Below are 24,141 nucleotides of genomic sequence, written 5' to 3'. Positions count from 1 at the left end.
GAGCAGATGTTACTTGGCACTTTTATCAGTTTAAACCTGAATATCATGCAGGTCTTTGTGCATGACACTGCCTTGCAACTATCTCTCAAATGACTTCAAAGTTTGTCCTTGTATTACTTTTCCTGGAAGACCACTACAGGTATTGCTCACATTGTGTACAGAGGTGCTTCCTGAAATCGCTACTGAACTCAAACCAAATTACAAAGAATGGTTCGTGCACAGAAGGTGGCTGTTCAGCCCACCATGTTTGTGCTAGTTGTCCGATGAGCGATGCATCTAGAGCCATTCTCTCACGTCCTCCGCGTGGCCCTGCACATTATTCTTTTTCAGGTAAAAATCTAATTGTCTCAAAATGCCTTAATTGAACCTGCTACCAACACACTCTCATGCAATCCATTCCAGATCCTAACCACTCACTCAGTGAAAACATTTCTCATTGTGTTTTCATTGCTTCATTTGACAATTCACTGAAATCTGTGCATTCTCGTTCTTAATCCCTCTGACCACTGGGAACAACTTTTCCCCATCTGCACTGAACGGACGCTTTAAACAGTTCTCCAATCTAAACTGAAATTCCTCATCTTGGAAACCATCTCATGAATCTTCCTAGCACTGTCTCTAATGCTTTCAGATCTTTTCTAAAGTCAGACACCCAGAATGGCATGCAGTCCCCCAACCAAGACTGAATCAATGTTGTACACAAATCTGACATAACTGCATTGCTTTTACTCTCTATGTTCCATTTAATAATGCACAATATACTGCATTCTTATCCTGCTCTGCAACCTTCAGTGATTTCTGCACATATATACCCAGGCTCCTTGATTTAATATTTTCTCTGCATATTCCTCCTACCAAAATGAAATATTTCATGCTCATTTACACTGAATTTCATCTGCGACTTGTCCACCAATTCGCCATTCTTATTGACGTTCTACATTATCCTGCTCAGTTTACAATGCTTCAAGGAGTCATTTCATCGGAAAACTTTGAAAGATTGTCTTTATACCAAGGAATGATTCTGTGTGCGCGCGCGCATGGGTATAGTTTTGCATGCATGTGTGTGTGCATGCACATTTGCTGTCTGTGTGTCTGTGTATCGCTCTCCTGGTTTCTCTGGTCCTCAGCTTCAATTGCATCACCTCAAAAATTATCACACATTTCCTTAAGGCTTCAGACAATTTGCATCGTGGACAATTATTGCTTTGAATCTGTTCTAAAAGCAAGTTTCAAAGGTTTATATATACATTGCAGTCCATTTTGAAGAGCATTCAGCAGAGAAACACGGCCAGCCAACCACAAGATACACAAGGGAAACAGAAAAGGAAGAATGACAAAGGAAAGGTAGGTGCAGATTAGAGTAGGATTATTATTTTGCATGTTGATCTTCAAAAGTAAACATTTTAATGATTCAATCAGGTGGTAAAGGGGTGTGTGGAGGGGCCAGTTTAACTCTAAACTGCCTAGGTCAGTCTGCGATGTGAGGTCATTTTACATTTTCTAGGTTAGATTCCCAATTTTCCACAATATTCCAATAGAATGGCTGCAGGCATACTGTGTTTCACCAGCTCCCAGGTTTCCAATAACCATCCCAAAAACAGCTCCTCAGTGTCACATTGAGTGGGGAGAAAAAAGTTATTGTCTATTATTTTTATTTTTTGATAGAATGTGGGTATCGCCAACTTTAGGTACATTTAAGTCGTCATTGGATAAGCATATGGATGTACATGGAATAGTGTAGGTTAGATGGGCTTGAGATTGGTATGACAGGTCGGCACAACATCGAGGGCCAAAGGGCCTGTACTGTGCTGTAATGTTCTATGTTCTATGTTCTATGTTGGTACAGCTGGCTAGGATGCATTTAAATTCCATTTCCAACTACCCAGGGGGTAATTAAAATTCAACCACATTGTGCGGGTCTGGAATCCCATGTAAGCCAGATCAGGTAAGGATAAAGCTAAGAACCACAGATCCTGATGCGCATTGCACAGTCACTGTGCAGTGATGTTTCAAGCCCTGCTCCACTAACTATAACATAGGGCAGGGCTTAGGAATTCATCCCCGGAGCTCAGTTGCTACCATTTATAGCTCATAGGTTACCCAGTCAATTAATAATCCAATTAACAACAACCCTGATCCTGTGAGCTTCTACTTCAAGTTTAAATCTTTACTGCTAGGATTCTGTCAAAGACATTTTGAATGTCAAGTGGCTGATTTTTGATCTGAGAGGTAGGTGGCAGGGGTAGGGCAGGTGGAGTGGTGTACCTGTTTGAAGGATCAGTTCATACAAATAGTGTCGAGTTTATTTCACCTGGCTGTTGGTCATCACCAGATCTGTCTGAAACTGTGACAGCGATTGTTTGCTAATCTGAAACGTTTACTTCTTTTACCTGGGCTATATCGATGTTCAAACCTGCATTGTTAGGCCTGCAGGCAGACATATGGCTTCAGACAGGCGAGTTAGAGAACAAGATCAGTGGTCTCCATACTTAATTAATCCAATTAATACTGAAGGAACTGAAGATTCAAGATGTCAGAGTGCCACACCTGAGTTTTTCATATGTATTTGTCTAAATACATTGAATGTGCTTACAGATATATTCAGACCATAAACCTAGCTCAGTTGGGAAAAGAATAATTTGAATTTACAATATTTAAATACTTTTTTGGGACAAAGAGGGGGGAAGGGAAGAGGCTGGCATGGAAGATGTTGCAAAATCCCTTGAGGCGAGTGTGATAGAAGGCGTGGTAATTTTTTAAACCACAGAACTGTAGGGAATCTATTCTAATCTAATCTAACCAGGGCCAACCTTGGCCAGAAGCTTCTCAGTCTTTTACTCTAAATCAGACAAACTTCTTACTTTGCTATGGCCTCATCCCGGTCACTGAGAGCTTTCTGAAGCTGCCTGTCTTGTTCCTTTTCTTCAGAAGACACCTTCAGTTTGTCTCTCTCCTCTTTCATTGCATTCACTTCACCTCTCAGCAGAACCACCTATAAAGAAGCAAGATCAGCGAGAATGAATGGCTTATAAAAACCAGCCCATTGGGAGTGCACAGAGTTTATCATTCAATATACCCACCATGGAGTGTGATCCTCGGGTTAATGTTCCAAATGCAAAAGTCTACAATGGATGCATAAATCAATATTACTTTCTAAATGGTGTATGGTTGCAGGGAATAATAGGGAGAAAAAACACAGGGGGAAAAAAAAAATCATACTGGTGCAGGAGGAAGGGTCTTTGAGAGGTTTAGGTACTCCTGACCGAGGAATTTCTGTACTGACGCGTGATCCCCAAAAATGGGAGTTTTCTCCTCCTAATTGTTAACACTGTTTGTGTTTAAAATGTACACAGACGCACATCAAATAACACACAGATTTAAACATTGCCACGTCCCTAGAAACATTAGAAAACTGCTGCATGCCAATGCTGGAGAGATTGGGACGGATGGCAGATACCATGTGATAAGGATGAACCCAAGGTAGATGACCCACATTTCCCACCACTGATAAACATGGCTGAACACTGGCAATGTCTTTCCTCCAGCTCATATTATTTCCAGGAGTTCAGGTGGATGGGCAGTCTATTCAGTCAATCGACTGGCTGACAAAGGCCTCTCAGCAGGAGCTGACAATTTTCCATGTGCCATATTGGTCCCGACCCCACATTGAGGCCAAACATGACCAAGGGATGGAGTCAGACTTCCTGGAGGTTGGTGCAGTGCTCTAACTCTCCCACAGATATTGCAGTCAAGGCTTCAGGTGCTGGCTGCCCATGGAAGGGATGCCCCTCTGACAATGATGCCAGTCTGGCAGTCATGCCCCTTTTAATGATCGAAATTTTAAAAATCTTTTGAGAAGGCTCCTCAAAATGCAGACACCCCCTCGTTCTCTGCTCATACCAGCCCCACACCTGCAGCTCCCACCTCCGAACCACGGACCAGCCAACATGTCACTTCTAGAAGTTCTCCTACTGACCGTCCAGTCACAGGAAACTGCTATTCTCAACTAGATTGTGAGTGCACACCCTGGCCACTAATTCCCCTGATCTTCAAGAACCTCAAGTGTCAAGTGACAACATCACATGGGTTGGATTCAGAAATTCAACTGACCCCTAGATATATAATTTGGCCATTGTTACCTTTAATTCTAAAGCAGTTGCCAAGCAGAATGTGGAGTAAAATTTGGGAATCACATGGACAACAGGATGTACAAAATTGCCCTGGGATTAATATGTTGGAAAACTGGCACTTCGTACATTTATTTGTATTTTGTTTGGTAATAGATATTTGGACCAATATTCATTTCTTAGCTCCAATGTTTCCATAAGTGTGAAGGAAGAATACGTAACTCTTATTATTTGGCATGGTTCCATGTGCTTATTGTTAAGATGGTAAAAATAATTAACGTTGAGGAGTGGAACACTTCCGTCTAAGATTCATGTCAGAATAAAGTACACCTGTGTGGCTGTCTTAATACGGGTCGCACAAGTACATAGTATATCCAATTTCAATCATCTGACAGAGATTATTGAATGGCCTGCAAAATGGCACACTTGTTCACGGAACCACATGTGGATTCACACACCAATTATAAAATAATAAATCCCCCTCAATGTGTTCCACAAACTACAGTTTTGCCATTAGACTCTATGGGCAATCTGCACCATCATGAACTCTCTTCTAATTATTTCATTTCCTGAATAAACACAAAAACTAATCTAAGTTATTGAATACTTTCGTCGTGACATTGCAGATATTTGGGACAACATGGATGACAATCAATCATCCACACAACAAAAAAATTCTGAGGACGATGGAAATCTGAACCATAAATTGGAAATGCTGGGATCAGATAGCAGCTGCCAAGGGGGAAACAGTTAATATTTCAAGACTACGATCTTTCAGTTTTCAGAATTCAGTTGACGCATAAAGGGGCTGACTCCATTTGTCATCATTTACTGAAGGCCATGAGACACAACAGCAGGTGTAGTCCTTGTTCTCCAATTCATGTTGTTTGTGCTGATGAAAAATTGGTCCCCAAAAATGTTAACTCTGATTGTCTCTCAATAGATGCTATATGACATGAGGAGTATTTCAGGCAAACTTTGTTTATATTGCCTAATTATTCTAATATATTTCAAATAGGCATCAATAGGCTCTTTTCTAAATAAGAAGTTAAATATTACCGTAAAAGCTATTTTTGGTTGGAGCCTTAAATTATAAGGAGCCGAGTAAATTAATTTTGGAATCAAAGGGCATTTATTACAGCTCATAGTGTCTGATAGATCCTTGTTGGGGTCTTCCTAGTGCATACATCTGTGATACACTGAATTCTACAGGAGTTTGTACAAACTTACATACCGTAGACTCACTGCCATCAAGAATGTTCTGGATTAGGCGTTTGAGCTCATGCAGTGCTGTGTGGAGGCTCCCTGTGGGAATATCTTTGGCAGAGGAGGTGTCAGAGGATTCATCCATAGAGGAGTCGGTGGAAAGTGCAGAGTCTGTGATGTCATTTCCTCTCAGGTGTGAGCAAAGCGATCGCACTTGGCAGTATGCCTCCCAGAGCTCTATTCTCAGCTGGAACGACAGAACATCATCACTGGGAGTTTAGAACACAGAAATACTGCTAACTGAAAGTGCCATTATACATGTAGTCCATCAAGGAAGTCTGGACTGCAGACACAGCATGGCAAAAGACATGTCTCCATGGCAAGCTTTGAAACACCAACTGCAAGACAACCCAGAAATTAAAAACAAGGATATAAATGGGATCATCTGGAGCCACTTTACCTCTCAGCTATTTGAAAATCCCTCCTGCAGCTTCTCCAAACCTTTTCAACAACTACCTTTGGCTTCTCACCCCTAATTGCTACTTGTTCCTCTGGAAGCCTTTGGTTTTGGAATGGAACAGTACTAACCCTGATAATTCCAAAATAAAGCATACTCACTCAATTTTTATACCACCCACCATATATAAATTGCAGTTCTGATCTGACGTTCATAATGCTCATTTTGAGAAAGAAAGTACTGCACCTTCTTTTCAGATTGATAAGTTCCTTACAGTCCTGTTAGGGGCCGTTAACATTTAAAGAAGGAAAATCCAACCTCTTGCAATTAACTGCCAGAACTATGCCAAATGATCTAACACTTTTAAATTAAAAAAAAACTTATATACCAAGGCAAATGAAATAAAGTAAGTAATACGAACTTAACACAATAATTTATAAAGACTTATGTTAGAAGTTCAGTTCTGGTTTCTATTCCTACTCACTAAGGGTTTCTTTATCATACAAAATCTTTAAGGTTCATTCTCCTTTACTGGAGCAACACAAACATATACCAACACTCTCTGGAACACAAACTGATTTCCCTTCAGTTTTTCAACTATTGACCAGGGTACAGGATTCCATGAGAGTTCTCCATTAGTCTTTGGTCAAGTGACCCTCCAAATTCTTTGTTTTCATGTTCTAGGTTCCCCATTTTAAGCCTGGGCCTGCCAGTGACCTCTGATCAATGACTTTAAACATCAAAAAAACACCCTTGGTTTCCAATAGCCCACTGTTATGGTTTCAAAGTGCAACCAAGATGATTACACCTACACTGCAACAATTTTCACCACCCTTCATTGGGAGGCTTACTGTAGATATATTCCTGCAGCTTTCAGGTAAACAAATCTTCCAGTTATTTCTCCAATATCAACTGGAACTTATAAGCAGTATCCACCAGCAAGCTACATCATAGGAAAAAGATCTAGCATACTCTGCTTCAGGTCGGGGTTTAGTTTTATCTCTTGACTGTCCAAAAGAGCTACAAAGCTGTATATGGTCCAAAGTTGACACGGTCGCTTAGCTCTTTTTCTCAGCTGGCTGTGCCTGAACTACACTTACAGAAATAAAGTCAAAACAAAGGGTCTCATTAAGCTCTAGCCCTCTCTATGACAAAGTGACAGACATTGCCTTTTTCCAAGTAGATACGGACATGAACTGTCGTTTAATTCCAAGCTTTGCCTGAATCTGCAAAGCCACATTAATAAATTATCCATTATTGGAAGCACTCCAAATATTGTATCCCCTAGTACTTTAGCTAGGAATGTCCATCTGCCATTTTGCAATCAAAAACAGAAATTGCTGGAAAAGCTCAGCAGGTCTGGCAGCATCCGTGAAGGAAAAAATTCAGAGTTAACGTTTCAGGTCCAGTGACCCTTCCTGAAAACCCTTTTGCCAGCATCAACAGATGCTGCCAGAACCTGCTGAGCTTTTCCAGCAACTTCTGCTTTTGTTCTCGAGTTACAGCATCTGCAGCTCTTTATGTCGCCATTTTGTGATGTTAACTTTCCAGCTGTACTTATTCAACATGACCCCAATCTCTTAAGTATAACAAACTCCAAGCTTGCTTTAATAGAATTTACCACAGTGTTGCTATCATTTTCTTAATCAGAGAGCCCCATACTCATTTTCAACAGTTAAACCTTTACTTCATAAAAACCATATTTTAAGACACATGAACCATGATCTAGATATTTGGAACAAGCTGCACCTGTGCGTCTCCAATGGCTTTGGTCCTACGTATACATTTGCAGACGTACAGTCTCTGGGGTCAAAAGTCAAACTGAGGCCCTGTTGTCTTTTCAGGTGGACATTAAAAAGTCGTCTCAGGACACTGCTTGAAATGTACTTGAGAATACTATGGGTTTCATTTATCCCTCAAGTAATAACCACTTCAATAAGCATTAATTATGCTAGGTCTACATTAAAAACATGCACATCCTAAACTAAAAGCCAGTTTCAGAATACTCCTCTTTATCATAGTGTAAGTGAATTCCCATTTGATATCCACCACCTGAAGACAGTTTATAACAATATACCAACTATTTTCTTATCTCTTTCAATAGAAATTAAAATTTACATGTGTATAACCAATACTTCAGAATTTAATCACCGCAGACCTCCATATTCTGTAAGAAGCATCACAATCAGGAGGTGCCCTGCCTCTAGGACACTAAAATTTTCTTCTTTTTACGCATTTGTCTTTCTAAAAGAACAAAACAATTGACAGTTGATGACTTGCATCCATCAGTTCAAAGTAAGGTTGCTTTTTTTCCAGCAGTAAATTTTTTGTTCATACTCTGAGTATAATCACATTTCTCAATGCGGTGACTAAAACTGTAAGCAATATTTCACCCATGGTCAAGCTAATGTTTTAAAACAGTTCCGGTGCCGCCAACCTGGTCCTACGTTCTTTGCTTTGGCTAATAAAAGGAATTGTCTCACATAGTTGCACGGTGGCTCAGTGGTTCGCACTGTTGCCTCACAGCACCAGGAGCCCGCGTTCAATTCCACCCTCGGGTGACAGTCTGTGTGGAGTTTGCAGGTTCTCCCCGTGTCTGCATGGGCTTCCTCCCACAGTCCAAAGACGTGCAGGCTAGGTGGATTGGCTATTCTAAATTGCCCTTCATGTTCAGCAATGTGTAGAATAGATGGGTCATAGGGGAATGTGTCTGGGTGCGATATCGGAGGGTTGGTGTGGACTTGTTGGGCCAAAGTATACCTCAACTTTCCTTAGATGCTGCCTGGCCTGCTGTGTTCCTCCAACTCCACAGTGTTATATCCACCTGACCTGTTGTCTTCATGGATCTGTGGATAAGCATTTCAAGATCTTTGTGCTCTTCTACACCACCCTGTATCTTAACATTTACTGCGTAATCCGTTGCCTTGTTTGTTTTTCCCAAGTGCCTTATCTCACACATATCTTGCCTTTAATTCTTCCATTGTGTAGATTCTAGTGTTTAGTATCCGGATTAGTTCAAAAACTGATAACCCATTAAGTTTTCTACTCTGCATTACTGCAGGATGTCTTATTTGTTCTTGGAAGGCTGAAGAGAATTAAAACTCCTTTCTCCAGGATCTTTTTTTAAAAAGGCAGCGAGTATCTGATCCGATAGGATTTCCTTCTCCAAGAACCAACACCGGTTATAATAAGGAAATTAGCCAGATGAGACACCTCACATCATCTAGTAGTTGAATTGCTCGCACTAATCTAGGGATCACCTATTCATTTATTCCATGGCAGACACCTCCATGGAAAAGCCATCTGATGATCAACTCATATGCAATAGCACAGCAGACTTGAGGGGCTGAATGGCCTATTCTTGCTCTTTGCTTGTATGCTCATACCTACTCTCCAAAATCTATTAAATTCTGACCGCACTTTATAAATGTTGGTCACAACATCTTGTTTTTGATGATTTCATCTGAGAACTCTAATAGAAAGTCCAAATCTTAATCAGTATCTAACTGACAGGGTTCTGTCTCACATGATCATTTATTTCTGATCTTACTTCCTGCAGGAAGTGAGAACACTAAGAACATGCCTTGTTTCTTTCTGGTAGAGATATAAACCACGTCCACAGTCCAGTGGGTCATATGGTTCAGTCTCTAGAACATCAGAGGCTACGATACTCTGAATTTACACCTGCTTTCTCTCAATAGTTAGTGGATTTTCGTTTTCTGTCTGCATTTCCTTTTGTTAGTTTCCAATCTTCATCTTTAGACAGCCACTCTCTATTGCAATGTTATAATCCAGAATGCCAGGTGGTGAAGAATGCAATTGGAACCAATCTGTAAATGATTTCATACTCATTTATCTTCAGAGACACACAAATCTAAACCAACAACCACTGTTTCAGTCTACTGCAATTTACAACAGCACAAGCGAACCCTCAGTTAATGCTTTGTGTCATTCAGTTAAATCCAATTAATATAGAATCAATATTGTTTAGCTGTGCATTTGCGTACCTGTTCTCTCTCTTGTTCCAGCTCCTCTGCTTCCATGCTCTGCTCAATTTCTGACAGTAATGATGTACTTGTTGGGCTCACACTATGCAGACTCATCTCCTCGTTCATTTCATCAACTTTCACTTGAAGCTGCCGGTGAGACATTCGTACTTCATGGAGTTCGAGCTGGTTCTGTCGAAGCTGTGTAAACAGAGTAAAATATTGTTCCTGAAAATATATGATGGATCAACCAGTCCTGGTTGATAGCAAATCAAGTCACCTTTGTACTTGGAGGCACTTTACTTTCTCTTACCCCAGAACCAGGCAAGGTATCAGGAACGAATAGATCTTCATGCCAACTGCATGCCTCTGGATATGTTATAGGTGTTCACACAATTAATGTAGAGCAACAAGTGTGACATGCTGCAATTTTTAGCTTTATCGTTGCATTACGATTTACAGCAATCCCAGTAGGTTTGCATTAATTACCATACATTTTGTGTTTCATATATTACAATAATGAAGTCACTTCAAAAGTACTTTACCAATTGGAAGTTGCTGTGAGTTGACCTGTGGCTGTGGAAAATATTATATAAATGCGAGCCTTTCTTTTCCTTTATTGAAACATCAGGAGGCAGTGAAAGTTTTGGACAAATCAGATGCAAGTGACAATTACCTGTTCCATATCCTCTCCAAGACCATTTCATTCAAACTGCAGGACATTGCCTTTCTTGATTCTACCTTAGCTCATCTATTGCTGAAACTCTCAGGCACACCTTTGTTCACCATAAACTGGACATTGCCAAGGCTAGCTCCCATGTTGAATTCTCTGTAAACTTGAACCCATCTAAAACATAAATGCATGTACCTGAGCACACAGCTAGCCTTTTCACCTACACTGTCTTTACTGACATAACTTAGTTCCCAGTTTGGCAATGCATCGCTTCTTGAATTCCTATCCTTGTTTTCAAATCCCTCCGCCTTGATTCTTTCCCTATCTCTTAACACTGCAATTAGATGGATGCTTTATTGCTAGTCACACCTCATCTGGCCCTCCACTTCTTCACTAAGCCCTTCCCACTCTCTTGGGTTCTTGCATTATGAAATACTTTGTTAGTTAAGCTCTCCTACCCTTCACCTTGCTACGGATGTTCCTTTCTGTTCTTCCAGACTGCCGCCCCTTCTAATTGCTTAAAACCTCTTATGTTTCTATTCTAAACGCTGATGAAAACTCATCCTGAAACATAAACTACGTTTCTCTTCACAGATGCTGAGTGACCTGCTGAGCATTTCCAGCAATTTTTTGTTCTTATTTTAGATTTCCCTCACTGTTAAATCTTCGATCCCTTCCTAATGAATCTACTATGGCCTTTTTCAGAAGTATGAACATTACTAAACACATTATTACAGACGCTCCCCACTGGTGCCTTGCACAAAGCCAGTATAACCTTGCTTTGCCCCATAGTTCAGTGTCAGTTCTACCATACCAGAGGCTTCAAGGTACAAACAATGATCGGTTACAAAATCTTTTCCTTTGTCATTTGATATCCAAATGATGTTCTTACCTTAAGAATAAAAAGGGGAGATATCCCAGACGAAACCGATCATGATTAGGCTACTCAAACCCCACATATCCACTGTCTTACTCAAGTACCATTTCTCGATACTTTAGCAAAGTAGTTGTCAGTCACACAGACATTAAAAGACTAATGTCACAGGTTTGACTCTCCACATATGTCATGCATAACTTGGAAGTCAACAGCATTTTTCTGTTAACTTTGGTAATTTAGTTTGCTTTGTTTGGGTAAACCAATTCTTAATGTTTAATATTAGTGTTCATCTCCCATTTGAAAAAACAGGTCATGCCTAATCTCCACAACTCCAGCAGCGCCTCTCAAAACTGAACCCTTTCACATTATTTTACTCAAAATTCTAGTGTTGTAATTTTATAGGGAAGAGAATTTTTGTTGAATTCTTGTGAAATTAATCATGCCTTATCCCATAAAATTATGAAGATGCTTTTATGTTACACACATACTTATCATTACTCCATAGACATTAGAGAACAACTATACCCAGAAAAAATCCAGCCACCTTTTCTCAGCTCTTATACCAACTTACTAAGCTTTCACATGAAGTACAAACAAAATCTCTCACACAAATATAAAAACATAGGAATTTTCCTCGAACTCCAGATCCTTTTTCAGGACCTAATTAACAAATTGGTGAATCCTCTCCATATTCCTCTACTCGCTAATGAACACACTATCCTTTTAAATGGTTTCATTTCTTATACTGGCTGCTTATACGAACAGAATGCTAAAATGGCCACCAGGGCTTGTGCAAATGGGATCCAGAGTATCTAGATTCATCTGTACCTCACCTCAAAGCTTGATAATCCAAATTTTTATCACTGCATCACTTCTTACCAAATTCTTTCACCGTCTTTACATCATATGAGTACGCTGAGTCCGTACATGATTTCAATGTTTGACTGGATGCTAGTGGCACTTGCTGGGCTAAAAACTGTATTTATCTTCCTGGCCTTGACAACTACCATCTCACACACAACATTAACCGTCAGGGTTTAGTCACTTTGAAAGCAATAAATTTTACTTTTGATTCGTGTGAACTAATGAAACTGGTTGCTTTGTAACATTTACTTTCTTACCCATTAATGAGAAAATCACCCATGTGATATTCACAAACAATATAATAACTGCAAAATAATGAACAGAAAGTTAAAACAATAAACAAGATATTACAAATAATTATTGCCCTATCTTGGTGCAGTTTGTTTGCTGTCCAAAATAAATATTTTTAAAATTAATATTTTGCTTGTTGACCTAGATTTATACTCAACTGAATTAGTCTTTTATGATGCTTGCATTCTTTAAAGTCTGCTTAGTTATTAAAAAAGCTTGCTTTAATATTTAATATACTGTGTTTATGTCTTTTTAAACTATACACTCAACCCCTTAGCTGTGATTAACTTGGATTGTTCAATAATAGCAAAAAATCAAACTAAAACAAAATCAACAGGGATCAAAACAGAAGTTTCTGGAAAAGCTCAGCAGGTCTAATAGCATTTGTGAAGAAAAATCATAGAGTTACCGTTTCAGGTCCGGTGACCCTTCCTCAGAACGTTCTGCGGAACGGTCAGTGGACCTGAAACGTTAATTGTTTTTTCCTGCATAGGTGGTCCCAGACCTGCTGAATTTTCCCAGCAACTTCTGTTTTTGTTTCTGATTTACACCATTCACAGTTCTTTTGGTATTTTCCCCCCCAACAGGAATCAAACTTGGGTCGATGCAACAAATCAAAGGCTGCAATCAAGGCAGGACAGCAAATGGAATTATGGGAGATGAAAGTCAGAGAGAGCCAGCAACAGACAGAGAGAATAAACCTAAAAGTAGACCAACATTCAGGACTACAGGTTGTGAAGATAACAAAAGCTCAAAATTAAAAGGTTCTGCATCTAAATGTACACAGCAATCAAAGTTAAAAATAAGCTGTATTGAAGTTAATAAATATTATCTGATAGCCATTACAGCAAAGTGACTAGAGGATGAAAAGGTCTGGGTCTTGAAATGTGAAGGGTATCTGGCATTCAAGAAGAATGGGAACCTCAGTAAAGGTGGAGGGGTAGCACTGTTAATCAAGGATGCCCCTTGTGCCATTGTTAGCTATGGTCTTACTTTGGGAGATGAAAATGTGGATTGGTCCAAGTGGAGGTATGGATTAGTAGAGGAAACTATCCTTTCTTCATAAGGCAACTACCTGCTCCATGTAATAACCTGGTAATCTTTCTCTGAACTACTTCCAACACGCTAATGTCCTTCCTTATATAAGGAGACCAATATTGTACACAGTACACGAGATGTGATCTCACCAATATGCAAATGAAGCATAACTTTACTACTGTTGTGCTTAATTACTCTCAAGATATGATAAGGTACTATTAGCTTTCTTTGCTTGTCGTACCTGCAAACTGACCTTTTACATGGATGTGATTTACTTGGACTTTCAGAAGACTTTTGACAAAGAGCCACATAAAAGATTAACGTGTAAAATGAAAGTTCATGGGATTGGAGTAATATATTGTGATAGACAGAAGACCGATTGGCAGACAAGAAACAATTTCTGTTTGTCTATTTTGGAATGACGGGCAGTGATTTGTCTGATACCTCAGAGATCAGTGCTAGGACCCCAGCTACTCACAATATGTATTAATTATTTAGGTGAAGGAACTAAATGTAATATCTCCAAATTTGTGGATGATAAAGCTGGTTGAGAGCTGTGAGGAAGATGCAGAGATGCTTCAGTATGATTTGGACAGTCTAAGTGGGTGGGCAAATACAGGGCAGATGCAGTACACTGTGGATAAGTATGAGGTCATCCACTTTGGTAGCACAAACAGGAAGGCAGATTATTATTTGAATGGCTATAAATTGATAGAAGGGAATATTCCTGCACACCAGTCACTGAAGCACGCTGATGTTGTAGGCAGTAAAGAGGGTAAATGATATGTTGGCATTCGTAGGAAGAGGATTTGAATACAGGAGCTTGGACGTCTTGTTGAAATTACACTGGGTCTTATTGAGGCCACAGCTGGAATCTTGCATGCAGTTTTGGTCTCCTTATCTGAAGGAGGATGTTCTTGCTACAGAGGGAGAGCAGCAAAGGTTCACCAGAGTGATTCCTGGGATGGCAGGACCGACATATAATGACAGGTTGAATTGGTTAGGATCATATTTGCTGGAGTTCAGAAAAATGAGGAGCATCTCATAGAAACCTATAAAATTCTAACAGAACTAGATCAGGTAGATGCAGGAAGGATGTCCCCAATGGTGGGGCAATGCAGAACCAGGGGTCACAATGTAATGATGCGGGGTAGGCCATTTAGGACTGACTAGAGGAGAAATATCTCGACCCTGATAGTGGTGAGCCCACAGAACTCATGATCAAAGAAAACAGTTGAGTCCAAAACATTATGATTTCAAGAAAGAGTTGGATGTAGCACTCAAGACTCAAGGGATTAAAGGATACAGTGGAAATGCAGACACAGGCTACTGTGTTGAATGATTAGCCATGATTATACATGAGGAATAAGAGAATGATCATGGAGAAGGTAGGGCCGATCAGGGATAGCGTAGGGAACTTGTGCGCGGAGTCTGACCAAATAGGGGAAGCCCTAAATGAGTTTTTTTGCTTCGGTTTTCATGAAGGAAAGGGACCTTGTTGTGAATGAGAATTTTGAGGAGCAGGAAAACAGGCTTGAACAGATCAAGATTGAGGAAGTTGATGTGCTGGAAATTTTGGCAAACATTAAGATTGATAAGTCCCCAGGGTCAGACCAGATTTATCCTAGGTTGCTCCAGGAAGCGAGAAAGGAGATTGCTAAGCCGCTGGCGAAGATCTTTGCTTCCTCACTCTCCATGGGAGTTGTACCGGAAGATTGCAGGGAGACAAATGTTGTTCCTCTTTTCAAGAAAGGGAATAGAGAAATCCCTATTTTCCCTAGGGACTAGTCAGACCAGTCAGTCTTACATCTGTGGTCAGCAAGGTTTTGGAAAGAATTCTGAGGGATAGGATTTATGACTATTTGGAAAAGCATAGCATGATTAAAGGGATTCAGCATGGCTTTGAGGGGGGCAGGTCATGCCTTACAAGTCTTATTGAGTTCTTTGAGGAAGTTACGAGACAGGTTGACGAGGGTTGAGCAGTGGATGTGGTGTACATGGACTTCAGCAAGGCATTTGATAAGGTTCCCCATGGCAGGCTCATTCATAAAGTCAGGAGGTATGGGATACAGGGTGATTTGGCTGCCTGGATTCAGAATTGGTTGGCTGACAGGAGGCAGAGAGTGGTTGTAGATGGTAAGTATTCTGCCTGGAGGTCACTTCTGAGTGGTGTCCCGCAGGGCTCTGCTCTTGGGCCTCTGCTCTTTGTAGTTTTTATAAATGACTTGGATGAGGAGGTTGAGGGGTGGGTTAGTACGTTTGCTGACGACACAAAGGTTGGAGGTGCCGTTGATAGTATCGAGGGCTATTGCAGGCTTCAGTGAGACATTGACAGAATGCAGAGCTGGGCTGAGAAATGGCAGATGGGGTTCAACCTGGGTAAATGCGAAGTGATGCATTTTGGAAGGTCGAACTTAAATGCTGAATATAGGATTAAAGGCAGGATTCTCGGCAGTGTGGAGGAACAGCGGGATCTTGGTGTTCAAGTGCATAGCTCCCTCAAAGTTGCCACCCAATTGGATAAGGTTGTTAAGAAAGCATATGGTGTTTTGGCTTTCATTAACAGGGGGATCGAGTTTAAGAGTCACGAGGTTATGCTGCAGCTCTACAAAACCCTGGTGAGACCACACTTGGAATATTGTGTCCAGTTCTGGTCGCCCTATTATAGGAAAGATGTGGAGGCTTTGGAGAGGGTGCAAAGGAGGTTTACCAGGATGCTGCCTGGACTGGAGGGCTTGTCTTACGACGAGAGGTTGACCAAGCTTGGACTTTTCTCCCTGGAGAGAAGGAGGAAGAGAAGTGACCTGATCGAGGTGTACAAGGTAATGAGAGGCATAGAGTCGATAGCCAGAGACTTTTCCCCAGGGCAGGATTGGCTGCCAAGAGGGGTCATAGTTTTAAGGTATTAGGAGGAAGGTATAGAGGAGACGTCAGAGGGAGGTTCTTCACCCAGAGAGTTGTGGACCATGGAATAGTTTACCAGTGGTAGTCGTGGAAGCGGAGTCATTAGTGACATTTGAGCGACTGCTGGATATGCACATGGGCAGCAGTGAATTGAGGGGAATGTAGGTTAGGTTATTTTATTTTTGGATTAGGATTATTCCACAGCACATCGTGGGCCAAAGGGCCTGTACTGTGCTGTACTTTTCTACGTTCTATGTTCTATTATGATGAATGGCAGAGCAAGCTTGGGAGAATAGAATAGCCTCCTCCTGCTCCTATTTTCTGTGTTTCTATGACAGTGGGAACTACCGATGCTGGAGAATCTGAGATAACAAGGTGTAGAGAGCTGGACGAACACAGCAGGCCAAGCAGCATTAGAGGAGCAGGAAAACTGACTTTTCGGATCTGGACCCTTCTTCAGAAATGACCCTTTATGAAGAAGCGTCCAGGCCCGAAACGTCAGCTTTCCTGCTGCTTGGCCTGCTGTGTACATCCAGCTCTACACCTTGTTATCTCTTATTTCTGTGTTTGTGTTCTTTGTGATAGAAAACGCAGAATCCCTTGAATCTCTCAGCTCTGTAATCTCTGACCATTTAGATAATATGATTCAATTTCTATTCTTCCTGTCAAAATGGACAATGTCACATTTTCCCATGTTAAATTCCATCTACAAGATCTTTGCACACTCATTTCACCTAATGATATCCCCTTGTGGCGTTCTTATATCCTCAGCACAACTTACTTTCCTATCTACCTTGGTGCAACTGATAGATTTAGCTCTGTACTTTTGGTCCCATCATCCAAGTCATTTGACAGCAAGAAATTGAGACCCAGTGCTAATTCCTCTGACACAAAACCTATTACACCTTGCCAATTGAAAATGACCCACTCAAACCTACTTCCCCTGAGCCAGCCAATCTTCTATCTATGCCAACTTATTAGCCCACACCATGAGCTTGTTTATTTTTGCAACAACCATTGATACAGCTATTGAATGCTTTTCAAAAATCTAAGTACAAAACATCGACTACTTCCATTTATCTAATAGCACATTTCCTTGAAGAATTCAAATAGATTGGTTAAACAGGATTTCTCCTTCACAGAACCATGCTGACTCTGCTTGATACTTTGAACTAATCAAAGTGCTCTGCCTAGTTACAAAATAACTGGCCTGTAGTTTCCTACTTTCTGTCTGCTTCCCTTTTGAATCTAATGGGAATTGTCCCCAAATCAAGGAAGTTTTGAAAAATCAAAATCAATGCATCAACTATCTCATGACCCACTTCCTTTAAAGACCCAAGGATGAAGTCCAACAGGACCCAGTCACTTACCAGCTCATAGCTCCAACGATTTCCTCAGTACTCCTTCCCTGGTGATTATATTTTTCTGTAGATACCCCTCCCTTCCATTTCCTGATTTATCACTGCTTCCCGAATGTTATTTATATCCTCTAGAGTGAAGGCTGATGCAAAATATCTGTTCATCCCCTATCTACAATTTCTGTTATGAAATCTCTGACTCACTTTTCAGAGAACGTTTTAATGTTCACTTTAACTCTTTTCTGAACATAATGAAGGGCGTTCCTGAGATCAGGGACATTCATGACACGCGACCTGATGCACAGATAAGGCCACAATGCGATAAAGGAAGAGCTTCTTTTCAGGGCCATTGTGGGGAGACATATTTTAACATGGTATTTATGCCATTTTGTTGGGAAAGAAACAAACATGTGATTTAGGAAAGTACCTGCAAAAGCGAGGCAAGTTAGGAAATCATGTTGAGGTTGTCCAGCAGATTGGTGAGGCCTCTTCTGGAACACTGCATCCAGTTCTGGTGGCCCAGTTATAGGAAGGATATTATTAAACTGGAGAGGGTTGAGAAAAGATTTACCGGGACATTGCCGGCTACGGAAGGTTCAAGTTATAAAGAAAGGCTGGACACGTTGGGACGTTTGCCACTGGAGCATAGCAGATTGAGAGGCGATGGTATTGAGGTTTTTAAAATCAAGAGGGGGATAGATAGGGTTAATGGCAGGTGTTTTTTTTTCCCCCCCCTAAATTGTGAGATTTAAACAGTGGGGAGCATGTTTCCAAGGTGAGAGGAGAGAGAGATTTAAAAAAAAAGACAGCAGGGCCAAACCTTTTACACAGAGGGAGGTTTGTGTGTGGAACGAACTTCCTGAGGAAGTGGTAGATGTGGACAGTTGCAACGTTTAAAAGACATTCGGATAAGTACATGAATAGGAAAGATTTGGAGGGCTATGGGCCTGGAGCTGACAGGTGGGACTAGTCTAGTTTGGGATTATGTTTGGCACAGAACAGGTTGGATTGAAGGGTCGGTGTCCATGTTCTATGACTAATATTCTTTCAAGGCTGTGGAGCTTTAGGCCCTAGAGGCTGTTTGAGATCTCATGGCCAGAAATAGTCAAGGAAAGCAAGCGGAAATGAAACAGTTGCCTTTTGCATAGTTACTCTCCGGACAATGGTACCTCAGGATTTCTTAATTCGCAGAAAAAAACTGGTGGAAAATTGTGTGTATTACATTGGTGAATACTAAATGTAGAAAACAGCCAATTGGAAAAGTTGAACAACTACAAAAAAAGTAAGCAATTAACCAATGGCAATCTGATGATTCATACAAAGAATTTGCCTCATTACTGCCCTGTGTGTTTGTTATATTCAGAAGAACTGTTGTGAGCCCTTAACACTGTATGATCAATGCCAATTGTGAACCATATCGTTGGGGTAAATTTTCACTGGTCATTAAGGCTGCCCACCACATCCTGGATATTTTCTGATGTATTTTCACATCATCTGCTTCCTCCAAATTCCCTTCCACTGCCTGGTGTCAGTTTTCCTCCTTTCCAGATCTGTCCTCATTCCTCCTGTCCCCACTGGCTAATACTGCTCCATCTTTGCAAAATCATGGCCAACTGTGTCACATCAGAAAGCTTTCACTTGAAGTGAATCTACATGGTTTTCCCTTTTGTTAAATATTAAAGGCAAACAAGACCTTACCAGAATACTCAGATTAAAAGTCATTTGTGATTCACCGATGATTCATTGGCTAACACTTCAAGAATTTTTCTATTTTTATTCCCTTCTATTTCACACTGAAGCAGGCATCAATTCTTATCTCCTGCTGATTCAATTTCATGCTAAAGTCTTCAACTGGAAAATTTCATCCATTTTATTTCTAACATCCATCCTTCCCTCACCGTAAGGTGGCCCACCTCTGACTCTTCCCTTCTCTATGGCCATTTCTTAAGTTCGGTCATAACCACTGCAAGCCCAATAACTCACTCAGTGACTGGCTACTATTGCTGATAATCCTAGTTTAAACATGATAAATTTACCCAAGGTATGGAGATTCTCAGTACCTTTGCAGCGTATGTTTCTGACCTCATTCTTCAATACAGCATCTTTCTGTTACCTCCCTTTCTTATGCACATACTCTGCTCCTTCTCACCTGTAAGTCTGTGTTATGGCTCTGTCGCTCTGCCATCATCACTCTGTCTTGAAGGTCCTCAATCGTGCTCTGCAATAGTTCATTCTCCTCAATCACTGCACTGATGCGTCGCTCCAGTTCACGTTTACGCTCTGTAAGTGCCTTTATCTGAGATGTGGAGGTAAAGTTAGGTGTCAGAAAAGTTCACAGCACATACAGTGACACTAGTGAGACAGGGCGTGATCTAGGGAAGTGAAGGCATGGGCCATGGAGGTGCAAAGCAATAGGGCTGAAAAAATATGACTAGAAAAACAAATCAATAGGGAAGAGGTTAGATCAGGGTAAAGACAAACCAAACAAGGAATGAAAAGCCATGGGATTGAAAGAAAACATTTGAGAGACAGAGCCTCTGGGAATTCAAGACCCCCACTGGCTCTAACTGAAGCTCCCAAATCTCAAAGTTGCAATTGGCTGTAATCATAGCTCTCAAATGCTAACTGATCACAATCAAAAGAAGCTTCAGTTCTACACTGAGTGGATGGGATGTTTACTGTGTTTGTGTGTCCAAAGGGGCAGCCAGTCACTGAATCCAGTGATGGGGATCAAGGATTCAATTTGAGTAATGAAGAATGATTGAGCGGGGTTGAAGAATCAGGTAGAATGTATAGGTACTTACTTCTAGAATCTGCTGCTCCACAACACCACACACAGACAAAGGGAAGGGAAAAAAAATTAACAGTAATGAGCAGAAGCTTATAGATTTCAGTAATTTATGTTGTAGGCGTGGGAAGAATCATTAATATTGTTCCCCCCCCCCCCCCCCCCCCCCCGAACAGAAGTATCTTACTTTTCAAGCTTTGATTCTGATGGTGTGATGTTACGGTGTTGCAGAGCCAGGGCCTGCTCTTACTCACGGGACATCCAACACATTCTAAACCACTACATCAGAGAAGTTATTTCAGTGAACGTCTGTAACCCACACTCAGCCTACACACCAAGAATCTGACAATTGAGGATGTTGCCACATAACTCCCACCAGGCACAGAATACTGCACTCCCACATACACTCTCATACCACAGGCACTTCTCCCAAACATACTAATGCTGGGTGTGGCAGGGAGCGCATTCTGCCTTTTCACTTTATAATTCTGGACCTCACGATAGTCAGTCACAATCCACACACCAAAGGGTGCTCAAGTATCCACTTGGCGTCATGTACCACAATGTTAAACAACAGACTCTCATACTGCTCCAGCCAGATCGACAACAACATTTTGTCCTATCTGGTGTGTATGCACTACAAAACTTCCAGGGCTATAAAGTTCCATTACTCACGGATTCAGAAATTTAGTTGGTGAGCAGCCTTCTCTTTCAAGAATTCAAACTAGTGGCATCACGGTCAATGTTAACCTTTAATGGCCATCTCTAACAGCCCTTGAGAAAGTAATGAAGACACATCCTCCTGAATCTCATAATTCTTTTGTGTTGAAGGCAATGACCAGAATCCCACACCTCAGTGTGGGAGGGAGCTGTTCACATAAGAAAACGGCAATATACTTCTAGATCAGGAAGATATTCAGCTTGGAGAGGAGTCTGGAGGTGGTACCCACATTCCTGCTGTGCTTGTTGCTCGAGGTGTTAGACATCATGGTTTAGAGAATTGCTATTCAACCACCTTGATGAATTGCTGCACAGCATCTTGTAGATGCTGCTCACAGCAGCCACGTGGAGTGAATGTTTAAAGTGGATAATGGGGTACAATCCACTGCGTTGCATTGGGCTACATGGTGTTGTGGGAACTGCATCCTTCCAATCCATCACATTACTAACCTTCAGCTTTGTAGATGATGGATCAGCACTTGGTAATCAAATGAGTCGCTATAGAATTCTCCGCCTCAGCATTTATATGGCTGATCCAGTTAAATTCTGGTCAATGGTAAACCCCAGGATGTTGACAGTGAGGGATCTAGGAATATCAGTGCCAGAGAATGGCAAGGAGAGGTGGTTTGACGATCTCTGTCTGTGGAGATGCTTATTGCCTAAAAATAATGTAGAGCACCAAAATGGTGCTGCTACAAAGTGCTATCTACAAAGGTCCTGCCTGTGTCGAGTTTGCTGATCTGAAACTGTACAAAGGTAGTCCAATTTATCTCAATTCCCTGTCTGAGATACGGTTAAAAACTGATGAGCTTAATTATGTCTATCACAACCCAGGTATTCCTATTGCAAATACACGTGCACGAACTTTGGGTGAGAATAATGGGATTGGATGTGATTTTGCAGCTGATCAACTACTGTCTGCTGCCAGTTTGAACCAGTGTTTGCCTAAATATGCAACAGAGTTATTTCATACCTCCACATTAACTGGACTCACTCAGGCTCACACCCAATCCACCCATTACATGGAGATTCGCTTGCACAATGGGCTGCATGGACTGAAACCTCATTTAGATGACAGAGGCACACTTACACTCTCACTTACTGAGATGGGAGCAGAACTCCATCATTCCTCAAACTGAATTATAATTACACAACTGTGAAAGCATACAGATGAAAGCAATTTGAGGATATGAAACTTCCCAGATTCTAATTTAGCAGGGAAAGAGTCAATGATTATTAATGCTGCTTTTGGTTGTTCAGAGATGAAATAAATCCACTTTCTTTCGCCAATATATCTATAGTTTGAAATGCTAATACATGCACACTTCTTAAAACTTGTACCAGACATTCCAAAATAATAAAATGTGAGGCTGGATGAACACAGCAGGCCAAGCAGCATCTCAGGAGCACAAAAGCTGACGTTTCGGGCCTAGACCCTTCATCAGAGAGGGGGATGGGGGGAGGGAACTGGAATAAATAGGGAGAGAGGGGGAGGCGGACCGAAGATGGAGAGTAAAGAAGATAGGTGGAGAGGGTGTAGGTGGGGAGGTAGGGAGGGGATAGGTCAGTCCAGGGAAGACGGACAGGTCAAGGAGGTGGGATGAGGTTAGTAGGTAGCTGGGGGTGCGGCTTGGGGTGGGAGGAAGGGATGGGTGGGAGGAAGAACCGGTTAGGGAGGCAGAGACAGGTTGGACTGGTTTTGGGATGCAGTGGGTGGGGGGGAAGAGCTGGGCTGGTTTAGGGATGCAGTGGGGGAAGGGGAGATTTTGAAACTGGTGAAGTCCACATTGATACCATATGGCTGCAGGGTTCCCAGGCGGAATATGAGTTGCTGTTCCTGCAACCTTCGGGTGGCATCATTGTGGCAGTGCAGGAGGCCCATGATGGACATGTCATCAAGAGAATGGGAGGGGGAGTGGAAATGGTTTGCGACTGGGAGGTGCAGTTGTTTGTTGCGAACTGAGCGGAGGTGTTCTGCAAAGCGGTCCCCAAGCCTCCGCTTGGTTTCCCCAATGTAGAGGAAGCCGCACCGGGTACAGTGGATGCAGTATACCACATTGGCAGATGTGCAGGTGAACCTCTGCTTAATGTGGAATGTCATCTTGGGGCCTGGGATGGGGGTGAGGGAGGAGGTGTGGGGACAAGTGTAGCATTTCCTGCGGTTGCAGGGGAAGGTGCCGGGTGTGGTGGGGTTGGAGGGCAGTGTGGAGCGAACAAGGGAGTCACGGAGAGAGTGGTCTCTCCGGAAAGCAGACAGGGGAGGGGATGGAAAAATGTCTTGGGTGGTGGGGTCGGATTGTAAATGGCGGAAGTGTCGGAGGATAATGCGTTGTATCCGGAGGTTGGTAGGGTGGTGTGTGAGAACGAGGGGGATCCTCTTGGGGCGGTTGTGGCGGGGGCGGGGTGTGAGGGATGTGTCGCGGGAGATGCGGGAGACGCGGTCAAGGGCGTTCTCAATCACCGTGGGGGGAAAGTTGCGGTCCTTAAAGAACTTGGACATCTGGGATGTGCGGGAGTGGAATGTCTTATCGTGGGAGCAGATGCGGCGGAGGCGGAGGAATTGGGAATAGGGGATGGAATTTTTGCAGGCGGGTGGGTGGGAGGACATTCCAAATGCTTGTTTCCAGACGGTATTAAATAAGACATCACATCATCGGTTATTTAAGAAAATAAAGATTTGTGGTGTAGAAGGTAACATATTAGAGTGGAAAGAGGATGTCTGGTTAACAGGAAATACACCACACATAACTGAGTCTTTGTCTGATTGGTAGGATGTGATCATTGGAGACCCACAGGGTCAGTGCTGGTACCCTCTACTTTGTACAATTTATATCAAGGACTCCGATAAGGGG

General features: G+C 41.8%; 1 protein-coding gene across 1 annotated transcript in view; it reads right to left on the bottom strand.

The window, feature by feature from the left end:
- LOC125464345 (BICD family-like cargo adapter 1) overlaps positions 1 to 24,141 on the bottom strand; it is a 102,901-nt gene that overhangs the window by 15,072 nt on the left and 63,688 nt on the right. Inside the window, 4 exon segments of the mRNA XM_048556667.2 lie at positions 2,862 to 2,992; positions 5,362 to 5,580; positions 9,798 to 9,977; positions 19,931 to 20,077. Of these exon segments, the coding sequence (XP_048412624.2) occupies positions 2,862 to 2,992; positions 5,362 to 5,580; positions 9,798 to 9,977; positions 19,931 to 20,077 (677 nt within the window).

Source organism: Stegostoma tigrinum, chromosome 26 (assembly GCF_030684315.1).
Source record: "Stegostoma tigrinum isolate sSteTig4 chromosome 26, sSteTig4.hap1, whole genome shotgun sequence".
Classification (NCBI taxonomy): Eukaryota; Metazoa; Chordata; class Chondrichthyes; order Orectolobiformes; family Stegostomatidae; genus Stegostoma; species Stegostoma tigrinum.
The sequence above is the reverse complement of the archived record's forward strand: the minus strand, read 5'-3'. Positions and strand labels throughout refer to the sequence as shown.